The 22,231-nt window shown below is 41.3% G+C and overlaps 1 protein-coding gene across 1 annotated transcript; it reads right to left on the reverse strand.

The window, feature by feature from the left end:
- LOC119741377 (uncharacterized protein K02A2.6-like) lies at positions 1–387 on the reverse strand. The gene has a single exon (XM_038217128.1). The coding sequence runs from the start codon at positions 385–387 to the stop codon at positions 1–3; it is 387 nt and encodes a 128-aa protein (XP_038073056.1).
- Positions 388–22,231: the final 21,844 nt, after the last annotated feature.

The following is a 22,231-nucleotide window of genomic DNA, read 5'->3' on the forward strand; positions in this document are numbered from 1 at the left end:
TCATCCAGCACGATGCTCCAGTACCCATCGTGCATCCAGCTTGCTGAACACTTTAGCGCCACTGAACTGATGTGTGATTTCTTCCAGTGTTGGCGTTTTGTGATATGTCCGCTTGGAGGCTTTGTTCAGTGCTTGCGGGTCTAGGCACACGCGAAGACTGCCGTTGGGCTTTCTGCTGAATGCCAGTGACGAAACCCAGTCTGTGGGCTCCGTGACCTTGGTAATGACATTCATGCTTTCCATTCTGTCCAGTTCAGTCTTAAGCTCCTCCTTGATCTGGATTGGGTACTTTCGTGGAGGATGTACGACCGGACATGCATCCTCTCGTAGCGTGATATGGTATTCACCGGGGAATTTACCAATCCCAGTGAAGCGATCAGGATACATGCTGTGGAGGTCATCTTTCGTTGGTATTGGCTTGATGGGCTCGCGTTGTGTCTGCGATGTGCGATGAACACCCACGGAACTGTCACTGCGTCGCGGTGTTTTGCGTATCGCACAGTTGAGCGTGATGAGGTGGAGAGCTCGTGAGGTCGGAAGTCCAAGGATTGCCGGACCTGTACGTAGTATCGGCGACGAAGAAATCTGCGTCAAGCCAGTCTGTCTCACTGTAGCTGCATGGAATTTTGACGCATCCGTATTGTTGAATTCGGGTTCCATTGTAGGCTGTGAGAAGCGTACTTTGCGGAAACATGCGTCGAAATGTGCGAAGGGGGAGTATGTTCCCTTGTGCACCTGTTTCGACCTTGACATTAAGCGTGTGTGATCCAGGACGATGTTTCAGTTTGATGCGAAGTATTGCGAAAAGTTCATCGCGAGTATCAGTTGAACGCTCAACGTCATCGTGATTGTGCTGGGCTGTGATGGTGTCGAAAGCGATGTTCTCAAACTGGTCCTGCATATCAGTCACTTCATACTCAACCGCGTTTACCTCGTTGGATTTACGAGGTTTGGAGCGCGATGAAGACCGACGACCGCGTTTAGGTGAGTATGATCCCCTGGTACGCGTGCGTGATTTGCGTGTGGTACGTGGTTTAGTCTTAGTGCCTGCTGTACTGAGGCACATGTGTTGCCAGTGTCCATCTTTGCCGCAACCATTGCATGTTGTGCCGTATGCGGGACACTTATCGCGAGGTCGATATGGGTGTCGTCCACCACAGTTTTTGCATTGTCCTCGCGTCCTGACGACGTCCACCTGGGCCTTGCCAATATGGCTCAGTTGTGCCATATGCATGACACTGCCTTCGTTTGCTCGGCAAATGTCCAAGGCGTCTTTGAGTTGCAGTTTGTAGTCCTTTCGGAGCAGTTTCTTTTGCACCTCAGAGTATTTTACCCCTGAGATGAGAACCTCGATAATTCTCTCATTGAGGGCTGTTTCACTGGCGAATTGGCATTTCATGGCTTTAGCTTTGCATCGCGTGTAGAAGTCATCAATGCTCTCGGTTTCCATCTGGACAAACCGTTGAAATTCCAACCGATGTATGCGGAAATTGTCCTGGGGTTCAATCTGGCTGGAGAACTTGTCCCAGATGTTTTGAGGATTTTTGAGGTCTTCGTCAGTCAGACCCCATGTGTTGAACATACGGAGACCCTCTTTCCCAGACCACAAAATGATATAATTGTGCTGGTCTTTATCCTCAATGTTTTTGACAGCGAACCACATGAGTAGGGGGAGAAGGGCGGATACCAGACTTTGCCATAGGTCTGGGGGTAGTACAGGGCCAATGGGGAGAGGGGCAGGTACCAGACTTTACCCCTCTCCCTTTCCCCCACCCACTGGCCACGCCCCGCCCCTTGATCTCTCCCAATGATTTCCCTCCCCTTCCCAATAATCTCCCTCCCAATATCTCAGTCTCAGTCCCAGGCCAAAACCGGGGCTCAATATCTCTCGTCTTGAAGATCTGTCTCTCCAGGTACCAGATCAAATCCTCACTCTCCCCCGCCCACTTATAAACAGCGCCCTCTAAAACTTTTTCTTTTGTAAATATTAACCAACACCCTCCATAATATTAAAAAGAGTCAGACGTTCAAAATATAATTAGACAAAACAGAAATCATATCTACATTAAATTTATTAAACAAAAATTACGCTATTCCGAAACACTTGGAGCAGGGTTATTTACATTAAAACCTCTATACACACTGATAATTAAAAGCAGACAATATGATCAAATGTCTTTCAAAGTCTCTCAACCAGCAGTACAGTCAATAGATACGCCAGTAGATCATGGCAGTTGCACAGCATGTAAACATAAATTTTGAAGATGCACGATGCTATAGTCCTATGTTGGCGTGTCTGTATAAACGCTTATTGACGAGGCGGTGGCTATTCTTTGGGAACCACTTGATTGTTTTAGCTTGACGACAATGGCATCACTACATCAGTATTGTGTAGGGTTGACAACAGACGATTACTTGTCAACTTGTGATGTCAGTATTTGGTGATTGCTGATGGCCAGATGACTTTTGTTGACAAGTTAAAGTTCTCTTTGTGACTTGGCGTCTCTGTATACCAGGCTGTCAGTAGATATTGGTCCTGTGTCGGCGTGTCCGTATATCAGACTGTATACCATGGATAAACGCTCAGTCATGGAGATGGTTGATATACTGGCTCCCGCGGGGCGCAAGTTATCCTGACGTCACTGCTCTGTGTAAGGTTGACTGATGTTTTTGAATAAGCACGCTCCTGGTCCTGTGTTGGCGTGTCCGTATACCAGACTGTAAAACATGGATAAACTCTCAGTCACAGAGACGGTTGCTATACTAGCTCCCGCAGGGCGCGAGTTGATTGTTTTTCCTGACGTCACTGCTTAGTGTGGGGTTGACTGATGTATTTGATGAATGCTGGTGGCCAGACTCACTTTTGTTGACAAGGTTCCATGAGAAAGTCAGATGCCTTTGTTCATCAGGTACAGATCCACGAAGCGTAATAAATTGAAAATTTGTGCTCTTTTGCTGCACTCGTGGGAATCTTTAGATACATATTGTCTGCTGGAATCAGTCAATATGGACTGTATATAGTCTCTTTACACTTGTGCATAAAGCGGTAAATTAAAAAATGGTTTGGTATGGCATAGAGCAATGAACAGATATGGATATATAAGCATCGATGCGGCAAATTAAAAAAGGTTTGAATTGGGTATACCGCACAGATTGGACTTTTATGCCAAAAATAAGCGGTTTCTTTTTTTAGCGACCGTCACCTAACTGATCAAATCATACAAAATTAAATTTACAAAATATAAGAATTCAACGAGTTTATGCCAACACAAATAATTATACCGTAGTTTGCTGCCAAATATAAGCGACATGTGGGTCTAGTAACATTATCCTAATTTCATTTCTAAGATTGTAGATTGTTTTGAATGGAACTCCTAATTGGTCAAACAAAGGGTAATTTGTTAATAAATTTGCTACAAGACGTATTTTGTTGGCATAAGCTCTGTGAATGCCTACATTTTGTTTAAGCCACTCTTCCCAAGATGTTATTGGTTTTTCTCGACTATGAAGGCAATGAACAGCATCAAGCAACTTTCCATACTTGATGTAAATACCGATTATAGAAGCCTGACGCTGACCAATACCCTTATAGCCAGAAACTAGATGCGGAACAGATTCCCCTAAGGTTTTTATAGTGTCTAAGTTTCTATACAAAGGGAAACTGTTCGTTTGAGAAGAGTGCTGTACCTTACTCAGCAGATGCCTGTGTAGGTCATCGCCGGTTAGCTTAGATTTTGCTTTACATGTAGTTTGACCCAAAAGATACTTTATATTTCCTCTCGGTTTTATCGGTATGATTTGATCAGTTGGGCCATTTAGTTTCAAATCACCAAGAAATGTCAGCATTTCTTGGTGATATTTTACATGTGACTCTATAATTTGTAAGTCCTCTCGACTCCAGTTATAACAATCTTCCATTGGTACATCATTATTTTCCATGGTCGCTAAAAAAAGAAAACGCTTACCTTGTAGAATTGGTGTAAGAAGCTAAAACCCCAAAACACGTCTGTTCTGACAGCGGTCGGTTCATATAGTGAAGCGAAAAAATGGGCGGCGTCTGATATGAACTAGTTTTTGGAAACAACAACAAAAGCGTGACAGATTGAAATTTTGCAGTCCTGCATGGTAGGCAGTTTATTGACTTTGCTCTTGGAAACAACAATAGCGTGACTGATTGAAAGTCACTGCATGGTAGGTGGTTTATTGACTTTGCTTTTGGAACCAACAATAGCGGGACTGATTGAAACCTGACCCAAACAAGTTTTGAAAACAACATAGCGTGACAGACTAAAACCTGGCCCAAACAAGTTTTGAAAACAACAAAGCGTGACAAATTGAATTTTTTTTTGCGGGCTGCACTTTGCTCTGTGTCATGTATGGAGCGCTGATGGTATGGAAAGTATAAAATGAGCAGAAAGGTATGGAGCGCCAATCATACATTAAAAAAAAACACCTTTATTTAAAACAATTAATCATTTATAATAAATGAATCTTTTTCAGAGTGAAAACGTCGAGCTATCTGATAAAACAGATCAGTGCAATCACCATATAATCATCGAGAATGGTTTTTTAGTTTGTGAAACGTGCGGTGAAATAGTCTCGCGTTACTTTGATTTTTCGGCAGAAAATGCGCAAGAAGATCGTATCAATTGGTCAATTTTAAAAAGAAACAAAAGAAAAACTGTGGAGAAACTTATTTTGTCGGTGTGTCCAGAGCAAGACTTAGAAGATGTCCAAGAAACAATCAATAAATATAACGAGCTCGTTAATTACAAAACATTGAGGGGAAACGGTTGCGTCAAACGCTCGTTAATAGCGGCGTGTTTTTATTATGTAGCTGGAATAGACTAAGAACGAGTTAGAGATTTATTTAAAGTGACTCAAAATCAATTTAATAAAGCACTAAAAAGATACGATGACCACTACAATAAAGGCGGGGCCGAGGGTAACACCCTCAGAGGTGAAATAGAGGTATAACTCGGCGGATCGCTTTCATAATGTTTATTTACCGAGAATTTGAACTTGTAAGTTTTTCGATAAGAGATTTTTTTTCTTTTGCCAGCCGTTCGTCTACCCGTTTTTTAACTTCTTTTTCAAAGTCTGTATCGTTTTTAATTTTTTGAAACTTTGTGCTGGTCTTTGTTCTAATTTTTTGTTTAAGCTCGTTAAATTTTGCGAGCTCTCTCGTAATCAATATAAACTCTTCGTGCGATATATCTCCGTCGTTGATGGCTTGAGACACGTATTCTTCAATCGTGTTAAGTTTGGAGTCTGCTAATATTTTAATCTGGTCGTGCTTTTTCAGCTTGGCGGATAATCGCTTAGACGTGATTCTAAGCAGAATATCTACACCAAAAGCGCCTATAAACGTTCCTTCTAGCACCAATCCAACGGGGGCTGATATAACACCCAAGAGAGCGGGAATACTGACAGCCCCCGCTATAGCCCCCAATCCTTCTAATCCTATCTCTACATAATTAATAGTGTCGATCATTCTCTTTATTTTTTTATAAGTGCGCTCTCGGTGGTCTCTCTCTTTCAAGATTAAAGATCGAATCTCTTCAATCTTTTTTAGTCTGTACACTTTTGTTTCTTCGTTACTATGTAATTGGAGTACATCTCCAGAAATATCAGGGTATAACGCTATACCATCTACACTCATGTTTTTAATATAAAAAGATTTTAAAATTAAAAGATCTCCAACTCGATAATGATACCCTCACCCTTATTGTTGAATACCTGTCCTTTTTCACCGCTGATAGAAAATGTCAGTTTGTCGATTATACCGTTTTTAAGATTTTTGAATCCCTCGGCTCTATCAATATCAGGTTTGCGCGTAGCCACGGGTACGATTTTTAAGATGTCAGAAGGACGACCATTAAAAAAGTTTTCACTCGTACTTAATTGCGGGCAGTGAATAAACAAAAATTTAAACGGATTAACGTCGTAAGACCCCGTATACACCACTTTGGGTACCAGTCTTCCTTTGGGTAAGTTGAGTAATCGAGATACTTCTCTGTTCAAGCGCAATTTGAGATTTACGTCGGTTATCACCAACGTCACCTTTTTAGATTCTCTAAATATTCAAAAACTTACCCCGGGTATAGAATTTAAAATGAAATCGAACCAATCGACGTCGTACCACCCCGGTGCTATGATGACCGAACCGATACTTCCGAGTGGTAACGGCGCTAAATGACTCGGAGGAATAAAATCTAAATCATCACCCGTCACGATAAGACTTCCTCTGATAATTACCCCTGCTTCTCTACTATCTCTCAACTCGCTCAACTCGCTCGCACCCATTTCTCCTTCAATAAACTTTGAAGCCAATTCCTCACCTTCAAAGATTTTTCTTTCTCTAACATATAATATTCTTACTAAAGATTGAAGCATATTAAGTTCTAATTCAGTTTTTGGTATTTCTGAATTCATGGCGGCTAAAATCAACCCTCGCCGTTCAGCTATAATAGCTCTTTTTCTTTTGTTTGATTCTAAAACGGATTCTAGTCTATCGTCTTCGTACGCTTTTATAAGATCGTTTATAGTTTTTTGTAAAACATTTTCATCGTTAATTAAAAAGTGGTATGGTATATCGGGTAACAATCGCTCTATAAAATCTCTATCTGGCGTTCTTATGTGTACATCTGAAAGAAACTCCGCGGGTATGGGGGGAGGTTTATCTGTGGTAAACGCGGGTCTCCCATCTATTTGCGTAAACCAATCAATCTCCGTGGCGCTGGAAATATTAAAATATCCGGTGTTAAACATTAGCCTTTTTACGCGTACAGATTTTTGACCGTTTAAATTATCTACGACGTCTTCTAATTTAAACGTCTGCTCATTTTGAAACAAGTGAAACGAATGCATTTATTTTAAAGTCTTTTTATATTAAAACTGAAACTAAAATAATGAGTGATTTTAAGTCGTTAAAAAAGCAGATACAATCGATAGCTGATCAGGTAACGAAACAAGTAAATCAAAATGTAGCCAAGGCAACCGAGCTAAAGCATCAAGCTGCATCCCAAACAAAGTTTTTAAACAGCACTAAACCCAGTGAACTGGAAGTTATAGTTAATAATACCAACGGGTTTTTAACCTTGTTTCCCGACTTAACCTCGGACTATAAATTGCCTCGCATCACAACGGATGAGGATGTAGATCGTTGGAAATCACACCCCATGTCGTTTTATCAAAATCAGTTAAATTTTGCGATCTACTGCGCTACTACGGGCTGCGGTGTTGGATTCGATCTTTTAAACGCGAGCAACCGTTACGTTTGGGCCATCTTTAACTTTCATTTATATTTTACGGTTAGAAAGATCCTGTACGACTTTGCCGCTCCTTTACCGGGAGATGACGCATTTAAAGCTCTAGACAACAGTTATAATCTCAGAGCTTTTACCGATACCTGTTTGTTGTTTGGCATAGATCAAAACAAGTCTTTTAAACAGACGAGAGACACAAACTCTAACGGTTTAGGTATAGCTTATTACTGGGACACGTCTTACGTACCCGTACCCGGAAACGATTATGATACAACCGACCTTAATCTCGAGTATAGTCAATATCGTAAAAATATGATGGGTGGAACTAAAATGGGGTTTGGTTTGGAAGATCCACCCAAGGGTTCGGGGCGTTACAGCGATTACACCGTAGCCTTTATCGAACAAAATGAATCGGTACAAAAGGCTTGGTTAGATTTTATACCCGACACGAGTTCGTTTACCCCCGCGGGAATCATAAAGATCAACGAATCGATCAGATCTTACGTGTACGCTTTACTCGGTGCGCAGGCTCAAACAAAAACGAGCGTATTATCACCAGGCACCGGATTAGACGCTCAGAGACAATTTAACGTCATCGTTGAAGATATCATCAATGCAGTAGACGACATGGAAACGAGTATCAATCAATTCCAAGACTCTTTGCAGTATGCCAGAACGCCTCTAAATTTTGTCGTGAAACCGGGGTTGTATTTAATTCCATCGGATATGAACTTGAGGGTTGGAACGCACGACGGCTATAACAACAATCTTCAAATCGCTACCCAGATTATGAAAACTGGTTTGGTGCCAGATTTAAACTCACAACCTCAATTGGACGACTCTTTTGATGACACCGATGATGTCGCGCTACCAACAGCCCCAGAGCCTATGACGAACGATGTTGTATCACCAACACCAACACCAACACCAACACCAACACCAGCACCAACACCCACACCAACACCTACACCTACAGTTTTAATCCAGGAGCCCACGAAACTACAAACTCACCAAGACGAAAAATTATCGTTGACGGTAGGAATATTGGCTATCGTTGGTATGGGTATTTTGGCTTACGAGGTAACGCGATAAGTCACACTCTAATCACAACACCAAAAAAATAAGCCTTACCAACTTTGTGCTGGTAAAGCTTATTTTTTTTTGTTTAAACTTGATTACAACTATTACTACCATCGTTTTTGCAGGTACGCAAACACCAAGGCTCCCACACCCAAAAACAAAGCCCACACGTGTTCGGCCAACCACGATACGGACTTACTCAACGCGTTAAATATCCAACTTAGTACGCTGCCTATGATACCAGGCAGAGCACCCAACGCGCTCACTCCGAGTTTTTGAAGAGCAGATGCAAAATTAGCGAGTTGTTTTGAAATCCACTCTTTGATACCGCCTTTTGGTGTTGGTGTTGGTGTTGGCGATGGCGCGGTTGGGGCACCCGCACCTCTCACGCTAGCGACGATGCTACTCACTATGGTGCTGATGGCTAAACTCAAAGCGGCTAAAATACTCACTATGGCCACACCTTGTTCTCTAAACAGAGTTCTAATCTTTTCCGCCAGAGTCGTGTCGTCGCCTAATATTTTATTAATGGTTTCTTTGATTCTAGCGATCTGACTTTTGAGCCCTCGTTCGTTGGCTTTTGCGGCTTCTAATCTGGCGGATCTTTCAACGTTCAAGTCGCTCAATTTATCGTTTAACTCTCGTCGTCCCTCTTCGCTGTGAGATTCGTCGAGTTCTTGCCTCGTGGCTGCAATCTCTCGGTCTAGTTCTGTGAGACGCGCTAAATTAAGTTCTAGGTTACCTCTTAACGTCTGAAGAGTTTTATCTAAACCCTGGAGTTCTCTGTAATTCAATCCTTCCGTTTGAGCGCCGGTGTCTTGTTCTAAATCGTCTATAATCTCGATTACCTCATCGGTGACTCTGGGTAGTTCTGTCATGGGGATACTCTCGGGTTGTATCGATCGCAGTTGTTGACTTTGATCGTCACTGAGTGTCTTACGTTCGTAATGCGTAAAGCCTAATTCCTTTCTAATAAAATCTCTACCGTTTAAACCCATCTTTCTTACATTTAACTCTATAGTCCTCAGAGACAAGAATCTGTCTGGTTTTCTTTGATCCGTTAACCTCAGTAAGCCTTTACCAGTGTCATAAAATAAACCGTCTTTTTTGAGAATAAATTTTTCGTATCTCGGAGATATTGGTTTTTCGTATATGTTATAAGTATCGTAAAACTCATCAACGCGCCCATTAGTGACCATGCTTCTTCCTTGATCTAAAACGTCATCTATGTCGGTAGTGAGGATTGGTGGTGCAGGAGTATCAAAGTTGTCGTCCAGATTGGTCTCTGCTACATCATCGTCGTTATCATCTTCATCGTAATCGTAATCATCAACGGGGTCAAAGTCAAATCCTCCTGCAGCCATTTATTTAATAAACCTATTTAAATTATACCGTTTTCATTATACTGCCCGGTAGTATACCCTGGGCCACCAACCAATTTTGCGTGGCCAGAGCTCCACTTATAATACCCGTCAATTTACCCGCATCTTCTACGCTTAGTTTGCTTAAATCCGGCGCTTTCATTTTGAGTAGTTTATTTCCTACCATGGCGTATCCCATCGAAAGACCCGATATGACGGCTCCGTGATAAATCGTATTAGCTATTCCGTTGGTGTCAAAGTTACTCATCGTTTTTAATATAACAATTTTTAAATTGCTGGTTTATTCCATGTCTAGCGTTTGGGGGCGCTGGATGTAGTGGGTTGCGTGACTACCGGCACTGGCTGTACTACCTGCGCAGTTGCCTTACTTTTTAGTACCAGCAACCCCACTCCTATTATGGACGCTATAGCCCCCCACATCGCCCAAGAGTTGTAGTCTGGTGAGCTCGTAGCTTCGTCCGATGTTACGTCCATTTTTGCTAATTTTAATTTCATCTGTCTATTGTGCTCGGCTAACGCTTTACCCTGCTGAATTCGTTTAGGATTTTTAGTCTTGGTCACTCTCGTTACCGTCGGTGATGACGTTGTTTTTATCGGTTGGGGCGTCTCTGTCTCTGCTGGTTGAGCTGCAGGCGTTGCTGTCGCTGCTTTCTGATCTTCCATTTATTATATTAGGTTTATTAAATTTCAAATGTTTTGTTGTGATAATCGTAGCAACTAGGGGCGATATTAAAGTTCCGTACTTGTAACAAACGTCGCTCAACATACCAGCCATACTCGCGCTTATAATAGGATCAGAACTCAAGTCGTTGGTGAGTTCTTCTTCAGAATCTATAGTGACGTTATATCCTAAAACTTGTACGGGTGTAACCACAGCTAACACTCTCGAAAATAGACTTAAAGTGTATTTACCAACGGTTTGAACAATTTCATTTCCAAATTTAGTTTCGTACAGATGATACAGCTTGTCGAGTTCTTTACAGTCAAGAGCTTCGATATGTTTAACGGTGTATTCCTTTCCCAAGTACTTTCTAGAGTTTCCGGCTGCTACGACACCGCACAAACGATCTTTGTGTTCTGCGTTGTGATCTTGTTCGTTCGTTAAAGTCAGTTTTAGGTCTTCCATTTAATTAGAAACGAATTTAATTTTGTCGTAGCTTTTGCAACTTTGTTACAAAAGCAAAGGTATTCGTAGGTGTAAAACGATAGATTAAGCGATATGACGATAATAGCCTAAAACTGCAAATACTCAAATATTGCTATCATTTATTAACAACAAAATGTATTTTGTTGACGTTTGTTGATTAACAAATTGTAATACATGTATAGCTTGTTAAATAGGTTGCTACTCACCTAGTTATTAATTGTTACTAACCTAGTTATTAATTGTTACTAACCTAGTTATTAATTGTTACTCACCTAGCTACTCAAATAGCTCGTAACTAACTGGAGGTTCGGTGTATACGACCAATTTACTATATTTCACATCTCTCAAACGTCGTTTTATATAATCTCGTTCTTCAATGGGTACGACGTCATTTTCGTCTAACGCTTGATCAAACGATGTTTTATCCTTGCAGTAAAATAACGCCAACCAAGCCGTGTTTTCTCTATAATCTTTTAAAACGCTATTGTACTTTTGGGTCAATAACCAACAGCTGTGATTTACGTGTCTTCCGCTAAACGCCATCTTGCTTAAAGCGCACGTCTTTTTACGATATTTAATCTCTTGATCCGAAGAGCAATCGTCCAAGATAAACAGCGTAAAGATAAAAAATCGATCGCTTCGTTGAGCGTCATCTTGTACAATTCCGGATCGCAGAGGTATACCTCGGGATCTGCTTGAATCCACTTTCTTTCGATGTACGTTTTGTTTTTAAATATGGTAGGGCAAATGATGACTATCGCTTCAAATGTATTTTTATAGTCTGACTCTAACAGATCCAAAATCCATTTGGTTTTGCCCGAATTTGTTTTGCCGACGATTAAAGCGCAATGCGGTTGTGTCATTTTAACTTAACAGAGATTTAAAATTTCCGTCTTCCAAGTTCAATTGAGCATCCATGACTAAAAATACGTACATCGTGAGGTCACCTTGACTTTCGGCTTCTCTGTTAAATTGAATGTTGATGCCTCCGCCGTCTCCGAGTTTCCTACCAGATCCGTGAGCGGAGTTGTCGTCGTTACTTCTAAAATCGAGCCACAGACCGTACTTGCCTTTAGGTAGTCTCCGAGGTCAAAACCCGTCAAATTTAAGTCTTTAGCTACTCCGCGCCCGCTTTCGGTATCGCTGTCTCCAAAGAACTTGCGAATTTCATTCCAGTGTTGATACTGAAACATGCCTTGACTGTAGAGTTGATTGGGTTTACCTTCTACGGTCACTGATGTTTTGGTTATTTTTGGATTGTAAAATCGCTGCGGATTTTTGACCGCGGGATCTTTAAACAAAAACAAAATACCCTTGAGACTCCTGATGGGTTGATTGACGCTGACGTTCCAAAGCGTGTCCGATTTGTTGACGGATCTAACTTCTAGCGAGTGGATTTTATCAAACAGATATTGCATTAACCCCTTGTGTTTATTCCTGATGGTGATAGCTAGGTCTCTGTTGGTAACCACTTCGTATTCGAGAGACAAGTGTGAGATAGAATACATCGCCGCCGTATCTGAACTGTTGACTACTTTTTCGTGATCGTTAAACTTTATCTCGTACGTCAGAGGTTGTTTTAAACCGCTGGGGTAAAAAGGGTGATGCGAAGTCAGTATGTCAATGTCTAGGGGAATACAATATCTATTACCATAGGCATCCGCGATAGCTTGATCTTTACCGTTGTTGGCGCCCGCGTTAGCATCTCCAGCCCCCGTTCTTAGTTTAGACACGTTTTCTTTTTCTATGCCCGAGTACGCCATGTTTCGAGTTGCCGAGCTGTTGAGCCAATTGTCTTTAAAGTTGTGATACACGTCGGCGTGACGATAACTCACGATTACGTGACCTTGAAGCCTGACGCTGATTTCGCTGACTAAATTTCTGGCCAAACTGCTAAAAATGGTTCTATTGTCGTCGCTTCCACCTTCGAGTTCTAAACTAAAAGCTAGTTTACAAGTGCCGGGTACGATCACGTCGTCTACGCCCAATTGAGGAAACTTAACTCTCAGCGTTTGCCCCGCCGATATACTACTGGGATTGTGGGTAATGACCACCTCTTTTCTCTCACCCTTGATAGATCTGGGTATTTTTAATAGCCTGCTGGGATTGAGCTTTTTTCCATACGCATTCATTTTATTTATACGAGTTTTAAATTTAAAGGTATCTGTAAGCCAAGAAGCCCACCAAAAGCGTTCCTCCCGCGATAAACACCAGTTCTCTTTCTATTTGTTGGTCGCTAGGCTCGTAAAAATCTTCGAGTTTTGGTTCGCGTTGCAGTCCTACGGGGAGTTCGGTAGATTGACCACTCACCTCGTTGTAGTAACGCAACGCTCGGTCTACGTTGGAAAATGTTTCTTTAGAGGCATTTTGTTTTCTGATACGTTCGTTGAGAAAATCTAGATATTTCGTTCGTTCTCGTTGCCACTTATCTTTGGCGGCTGAGAGTTGTTCTATCGCTAAATCGTGTCTCTTACGCTCCTCGTCGACACCACTCTGTTTCAGATTTGAAAAGAAAAAGCTAAAGCGTTGACGATCGCGCCTCCTAACATCATAGCAACGCTAGCCATATTATTATAAACGTCTTTTATATTAAATAATATGCAAACATTATCTAAACTGTATTATAGCCCGAGTGGTTATTGGAGAGGTGAAAGCGCCGTCGACCATTTACACGATAAAACAAAAATCGATAAAAAGGTAATCAGAGATTGGCTTAAAAAACAAGCGATCTGGCAAATTTATCTACCGGGTCCCGCGTATGTACCCAGACCTACGAGTACATCGCAAGAGTTTGAAACACCAAACGATTTTCACCAAATGGATGTGCTATACCTACCCTGGGATAAAGTAAAACGCAAGACTTGTAAATACGCTTTGACGGTTGTCGACGTAGCGAGTCGATACCACGAAGCAGAACCTTTGGTTTCTAAAACGGCGGATTCCACCCAAGATGCTATCGTCAAGATTTACGCGAGATCTCCTTTGAGTTACCCTAAAACGTTGAGAGTAGACGCCGGTACCGAATTTAAAGGCGCATTTAAAAAATGGATGACCTAAACAAACGTCGAGATTATCGTCGGCGAACCCGGAAACCACCGATCGCAGGGTATCGTAGAAAGATTTAATCGAACGCTAGCCGAGAGACTGTTTGGTCATCAGTACGCTCAAGAAATGTTAAATCCCGAGAGTAGAAACACGCAATGGGTCGAGCGATTACCCAGCGTGATCAAGGCAATAAATGACGAAACGACGAGATTAATAGCTAAAGCACCGTCAGAGGCGGTTAAACTAGAACAGGTCCGGCAATCGCCGGCTAACCCCGTTAAAACAAAAGAGCAACAATTACCGCAAGACGCCATGGTTAGATATTTATATTACCCGGGCGAGCAAGAGGGTGGAACTTCGAGAAGAGCCACGGATCCCATTTGGAGCGTAGACATCTTCAACGTGGAAAACAGAACGAGTCAATTTAAAATGATTAACGGTAAAAAAGTCACGACGGGTCCTACTCTTTATTACGTTCAAAACGGCCAAAAAAGGAGTTTTGTGAGACAAGAGCTTCAAGTCGTACCCGAGGACACGCAATTACCGCCGTAGTGACCAAAAGCCAGCGTGTTTATACCGTCCGGTAAAATGTACCTCTTTGTGTCCAACGGGCTCAACGATAGTTTATTTTGAGATACGGTGTAAAGGATGTGATTTTCCGACCTAATGTGAGTCATGGTTTCATAATGAGATTTCTTGTTTAAGATGCAGTTGTAATAGTGTCGGTGTTTTAATTTCTTAGAGGTGACCGATTTTGTGACACCCTTGGCTTTTTTCAGGTTGATGTCAGCGGTTAAAATGGAGTACATTTTAGGTCTTATGCAAACAACTTCTTTGATTATTTTACCTCCAAACTCGTCTTTAAATTTACCGATCACTTTCTTATTGGTTGGATCGTACAAAGGATGATCCGTCGGATAATTCGAAAGGTCGTAGTGTTGCCCGTTTTGCTGCATATCTTTGTATACGTCGTCAGTGTGCACTACGAGTACCAAACTGTCTGTATCTGTGTACATCAACCTGATTTTATCTTTGTACTTGTCTTTCAAATGGTTGTAATAAAAATCGTACATCAGCGTCTTTGAGAGATCCAAGATACTCACTCCGCAATAGATCGGTTTGTTTAACACGGTTTTAGTCTTGTACATTTCGACAAATGACAATTTGCATTCTGAAAATGACGTCGTCGTTTTGTAGCTCGGTTTCTGTATAATTTTTTGGTATTTATCTCGATCGTCATCGTTATTGTCTCTGAGCAGGTAACCGTCAATCCTGTTTCTGACGTTTTCCATCGTCTTACCAAACACGCTGTTATTCATGAGTTTAAAAAAGCCTTTCTCAAAATCAGAGGTCGCTTTTGGTCGGAGTTGCGTGTTTTTGTCTATGTAAGATGCCATCCAAGGCGCTTGTTTAAATTGCAGCACTCGATGTACCTTTTTAAGTTTCAAGCCGAGTTTGAGATACAACTGCAACGTGACGTAGTGCAAAACATATTTTTGTTTAAGATTAAGGGTACACGTCAATTTTTGCACGTTGCTACTAGGTTCGGTATCCAATAACTCGTTTTGATAATCAGACATCCATTCTTTTGGTATGACGATATTTTCTGGCGCTAGGGGATAATCATTGTGCAGGTCGTGGAGATTGTCCGGGTAATCGAGGTCTACTTCGAAGCAGTAACCGGTGTTTGACGTTTTCCTGAGAGATAATATCTTGGACTCGGTAAACGTTTTTGTAGACGCCCATTTAAAGTCTTTGTACGGCAGGTATTGACTCATGGCCCAGCCGTACAGATTGTTTGCATCGAGGTAGGTGATGTAACTCGACGGCTCGTTTGGATTATGGTCTGGTAGGTATTTGTTGTTGGCTTTGTGGTATCTCATACCACCCACGCTCGAGATACCACCTCTTTTTGCCTTTTCAAAAAATTAATGTTTGTCTACGTCTTGCAATAGTTCGAGTTTAACTGCCGAGTGTTTTAACAAGGCATCCCAAGACAATCCTGGTGCTGTATAGTAATTAGCCGGATCTAACGCGTAGTTTGTAATACACATTTTCCTAAAGTTTTCAAATACGCATGCCAGTAATAACGTGTCGGTAGTGACGTACAAATCGTGATATTCCCCCATGTTTTTAACTTTAAACTCGTTCCACGTCAGTTTTGCTCTGTCGTAGTCCTCTCGCGATATATTTTCGTCTTTTAGGCTGCTGTAAAATTGTTCGATGGGGGGTAGGCTGGTCTCTTGAAATCTGTCAAACGAGTCCATGTATTCATACGGATAAACTCCTTTTTGTAACAACGAGTCGATATTTTGACGATTAAAATGTTCTCTGAGTAGTTTAAACGACTCTCTCGGACAAGCTTTAGATAATCTATCCAACGAAGACGCCATAAAATTAAACGAGTCTATAAATCGCATATTTCCGATCGAAAACGAAATATACTTTTCCGAATTTCTAGCGATAACTTGTATTTTCTTTTCGTCATCGTACTCTGAAATACTCTGCATGATCAAGTGAGCGTCGTAATTTTGCAGATTGTGAAAGACGACTGGTATGGGGGTAAAACCTGGTTTAACTTGTAATTTTAGATTGCAGTAGGCGTGCGCGGCACCTCTATATCTACCCGTGACGTGGCAGTGATCTCTCACCTTTCTAAATTTGTTGATTTTCTTTTTGCATTCGAGGCATTTAGACTCTGTAAATCCATTTTTGTTTTCGTACTGATGTTCTTTTATTTGTTTTTCTGTTTTTGGTTTTTTGGGTTTCTGGCACTGACAGTTGCTCGAGTAATTGGGATAAATTGGTTTCTCGCAAATCCAACACGTGTTTGTTTTATCATGATGTTCTTTAGCTCGCTCGTTAAATTTCAGGGGTTGGGGTTTTTTAAATATGCAATTTATGTCGCTTTGTATTTTTAACATTTTATTTACAAACTTTGATACAGCATCTTTACCTCTATAAGTCTCTTGATACGCATTGGTGCCGTCGCATCTAACTACTACCAACGAGTAACCGCTAGCTTTGTGAATGTTTGTCTTTTGCGTGTTGTTCTTTTTATCGTCCCAGTTTTTTTCTAATATCGATTCAAAGTCGGCGTAAACTACAAACGGTGCTTTTTGTTTAAACCTGTAGTTTTTAAATTCTAATATTGGCACATCGTTTTCGTCGACTATCCACTCGTTATTTACATATTTTCGCTTAGCGGTAGGAAATACAATCTTTGACGGATGTGTATCTATACCGTTACAATCGGCCATGTGTCTATCTAATTTTACTTGCGTTCTATAATGACTCAGGCACCTTCGACAAAAATATTTCTTACTTTTATCTTTTGTAACGTTGTGAATCAATCTCGAAAAATTATTTATCCAGCAGTAGTGATGCTTGTCGCCCTCAGAAAACAAAAACAGATCGATAGGTCGTGACTCTGGTTTGTAGTTTTTAGACACGTATAACGGATATATTTCCCCCTCATAACCGTATACGTTTATCGTTAAATTATTTTGTCTTTCTATCTTTGGTATCTGGTCGATCGGTGTTGGAAAGTCTACGCCTTTAAATTTGAGTCCGTCGTCTTTGGTGTATACAACAGGTTCTTCTTTATGAATTTTATATTTAGGATCGTTTTTTTTATGTTATTTTGTACTTTATCCGTATACAACCCAAGAGCAGCTCTCAAACACCATCTCAAACACTCGTCGTCTTTGTTTTTAATGTTAATCATCGCCGTTTTCTGTTTGATACATTTTGGTAGGTCAATATAAGAACTACCTCTCACGGGGTTAAACCTGTTGATGTTGATATACAACGCCATTATCTTTTTTAAAACCCAACCCGATCCTTGATTCATATACCTTTCATCCTTTCTAAATATCTGGTCGATGTCTTCTTTTAAAACATGTTTTATTTGACTTTGATTTAAAACGACTCTCTGATCGGTAAAATGTGTAGCTTCGATCATTTCGATCGTACCATCCGGTTTGGTTTTTTCGTATTTTATTTTGATTGTGAGCTCCATTTTTAAACCTCTCAGCTCTTTCAATTCTGACTTGATTTTATTTACAATTTGATCTTTGTGCGTATCAAAAAATCTGACTAAATCGTCATTAAAAAGTCTAGGAATCAGTTCCCAGTTTCTAAAGTTGTTTCTGAATCTCCTCGTCGCTCTAAACTCAGCCTCTTGAAAATACTCGGGTTGCCTAGAGTTTTGAATCGCTGAGAGTAAATCTTTTTTCAAAAATCGACCTTTATAACCCGACGGGTTATATTCTAGATCGTAATCATCTACAATCTGTTTGAGCTCATGTAGCGTCTTTTTCCTCAAGTTTTTAAATTGAGCTTCGTGGTTTTTTATCCCGTTAATGTATACTTTACGCGTAAGAGCAACATTTTGATTATACGGTACATTATATCGCTGGACGTAATCGCGCAGCGTCGCTTTATTCCATCTAGAAAATCCTTTAACGATTGGCTTGATCATATTCATCATTTATATATATCAATATAATTTTTTTAAATTTTTTTAAGAGGTTAGACTTTTTGGATTTATAAGCAGACTCACCGGCTGGAGAGAGAGATCTTCAAGACGAGAGATATTGAGCCCCGGTTTTGGCTTGGGGCTGAGATATCGGGAGGGGCGGGTGGGGTGGGGGCGTGGCCAGAGGGTGGGGGAAAGGGGGAGGGATAAAGTCTGGTACCTGCCCCTCTCCCCATTGGCCCTGTACTACCCCAGACCTATGGCAAAGTCTGGTATCCGCCCTTCTCCCCCTACTACATGGAAGCAGTTTGTTTAAAGTCCTTATATGCTTGGGGCCTGTCATTGGTTTCCCAGTCCATCTTTGGTTGAGGTAGGCCTATTGAATCGGCCATGTCGACTTAATTGTCCGTGCGAAAACGTAGTCAAAATGCAGTCGAGCCGAAGCAGGATACTGCGAACCGCGATGTACGAAGCAGAGGTCAAAGGTCACCGCCCGACACAATGAAATTGGCTTCGCGCACTGTACGTTGTTCGTGTGTGTAAAGCTATTGCACAGTACTGTATGTGTGTACACGTACCGTATACTGTTGTTGCGTGCACGGGACTTGTTGCAGCGAAACGTGGAACTTTTCACAGCGTTGATCTCGCCCAGAAATGTTCGATCGAGGGTATTTTTCGATGTCTATTAGGGTAGACCACTTACACCGCTGCCACCATGTGATATGATATGATATGATAATGACAAGACTAGCAATGTATGAAGTGAAGTTCTGTAGCTCATGTTCCACGCTCCATGTATAGTAATCAAGTAACCCTGGGAGGTATAGATCAAAGGTTATATGAATATGCATGGTCCCTTTACAGTAAACGTGCCATCATTAAGTATTTTTTTCATGCTAATTACTATTTTAGCTGGTGCGTGGCTGGTATTAATTGCAGTCACATTCCTATGTTTTAAATTGTTCCAGCCACGTGGTAGCCATGCCCCAGGTCATCTTTCACTAGATCCTAGCGCGGATCCTACACACAAGGATTAACGACTTGGCCCAACTCCTGGTTATAGACGCGTGATAACGGCCTGTACTGGTGGCAAATACCATGAATACTTTTCAACAAAGACCACTGCGCGCGGTGGATTTCAGATTTGCAAGGCTCTGCGCCCGATCTGGCCTCGAAGTCTGTCAAGCCAGCGAATTATGTTTTTGAATATTCATGAGTCTATGTTTTTGGTCTTTATTATTGAATTCTGATAAGTTATAACTACATAACCATTGTAATGCCGAGCACAATATCTTTAGCTTTAAGATGAACAATGATATGTCGCTTTTGTTTCATAGGTTCGGCATCACTGTTGGATCCACTATAGACCTGGTATTCTCCAATCGCCCTGACCGCTTTGCTTCCATCTCTACCGGCCCGAGTCTCATCACATCTGACCACCTGGCTGTACACATTGTGTTTCGCTCCAATAAACCTCCACCTAGACCAGCTCTCCTGCGTTCTTTCTTACAGTTTCACCGCGGGGATTTTGGGCACCTTGGTACACTAATCCACCTCATACCCTGGTCTTTATTCTTGGACCCATCTGATCCCAACTCATCATGTGAAACTTTTATGGATCTTCTTGACGCAGCAGTACGGGACTCAATTCCTTCCACAACAAGGCGTAAGACCAGATTTACACCTTGGATCACCACGGAACTAAAAAACTCATCAACAAAAAGCATAAGCTCTTTAGATTTGCTCGTAGATCTGGTATGTTAAGGGACTGGCAATTGTACAAAATCACTCGTAATATGGTTAAGAGTCAAACTCAGAAAGCTTATTGGAAATATATAAATGACATGTTTTCCTTACTTGATAACAGGCGAAGGTTTTGGTCTTTTGTCCGTAGTCGTAAAAAATCCCCGCCACCTCCTGTATTCACTCATAACAATGTAAAATTATCTCAACCTGGTGTTATTTCATCCGCTTTCAATGCATACTTTTCCTCTGTGTTTAACCCTGATGGTCTAGTTCCCAATGACCCATCTCCTTGTTCACTACCATTACCTGGTCTTTCAGAACTGTATGTGCCTGTAGGTAAGATTAATTCTATTATACGTGTCACGTGTATAGTAAATTGTGATGTAGAAAGGACACCCCCCATTCAGACATAGTAGTGCCGTACCATTACGTAACTTTTATTTTTATGCTAATTAGGAAGCGCCCTCACAGACACACCCTGTCGAATATTTCGCGCGCTTCATCATTATCTTTGTGTTGTGAAGACTTGAGTAAGACGTGTTTTTGTATTTCTTCATCTTCACAGAAAATAAACTGCAGAACTCAAGGACCCGAGTCACAGAGATATCATTTGACAAAAGTTGATAGTGTCACATTGGTGGAAGATCCGGTTCCTGGGGTTTTACAACGGCAAATTTTATCCGGCAATCCTGCGCTGATCCACCCAGGCCAGGTCAGGCCAGGCCAGGCCAGGCCGACTGGAGCTTGCTGAGGTAGCCGTACGCCGTATCCCCAGGGTAGTACATTTGCGGACAAGGTGGTCCCCTCATCGCATCGCCACTCTCATCGCCACTAGACGGTCCCTGTCCCTTCGTCGATTTCTTCATTCATTTGGTGAGATTCCTCGCTCTGTTTTGGTGAATCACCCAGCTTCAGAAATCGTGCCCACTGATGAGCCAGATTCCCGACCATTGACCAGCAGCGATGACAACCTTGCGAATTCCCGTACACCTATGAAGAACTACTATGAACTGAACGTCCGAGTCAGGGAGTCGTGTCAGCACTACGTTTCCTGTGCATAGTTCACCGTGATTGACTTTGTTTGGCTGATGTAACGTCCGATTACCATAACATTGGAACAAATTCCTGCCACTTTGAACAATCTACTTGTTTTAAACTTCCAGGTTCCAGCATCCTATAAACTGAACTGAACTCTAGCTTTGAATGCCACGATAAACGCCACATTATCGAGCAGCTGTTCCCGTCACACCGATTGACGCCCAGTCAAAGAAACCCAGAGCTGCAAGATTCATCCACAAGACTCAATAAGCCGTAAGTCAGTCAACAGGTATTTTGAGCAGTCTATGTTCAGTGTTAAACTTGATTACGCAATAATCAAGTTGCTGAGCGGACCATTCATAGAACTGTTGAAATACACCACCTGCTAATTCACAAGAAGAACACTCGCATCAGTTGAACTCGGTCCAGTAATATGTTCGTGTACACTACTCAGTCACAGTACAATTGTAGGCATATTCAATTCGAAGGTTTGCTGGTTGTATAGTAGTGATTCTTGGTCATTTGTTAGCGTTAACTGTGTGGATGACTTAAAAGTATTTTTCTTGCAAGAGTTTTTTTTTCCCCATTCAATCATACATTGATGAACTGATCAGTTATTTGGCGAAATTGTACTGGATTAAAGCAGTTGCAAAAGTCCGGTAACCAGCTGCTGATTGTCCGCACAGAAACCCCACATGTTGATTGTATGATTATTGAGGTTTTACTCTTTGTTTGAATTGAATTTGAATTGTCTTCATTATTGGTGAATGTTTGGCTAATATCACAATCATATTGTTGATTGATTGACTGTTAATTTCAGAAATTTTGCTATTTCATTTATTTCTGTATTGCCATTTGCCTTGAATTGAACTGAATTGATTATTTTTTTCTTTGGTTTGATTGTGTAGCATACTTTTGCATACTGAATTGTGATTAATTTATGCTTGATGTATCTGGTTTTGGATATCCTGGTAATTGTGTCAGTGTGCTTTCAAGCCCAAATCATACCTTTTAGGTCTTCATCTTACATTATGGCTACTTCTAG

The sequence above is a fragment of the Patiria miniata genome, unplaced genomic scaffold (genome assembly GCF_015706575.1).
Source record: "Patiria miniata isolate m_02_andy unplaced genomic scaffold, ASM1570657v1 HiC_scaffold_5, whole genome shotgun sequence".
NCBI lineage: Eukaryota > Metazoa > Echinodermata > Asteroidea > Valvatida > Asterinidae > Patiria > Patiria miniata.

Bases quoted from the DNA above. Each gene is read 5' to 3' on its own strand.
- LOC119741377 (XM_038217128.1), bottom strand. From the start codon at position 387: ATGTATCCTGATCGCTTCACTGGGATTGGTAAATTCCCCGGTGAATAC.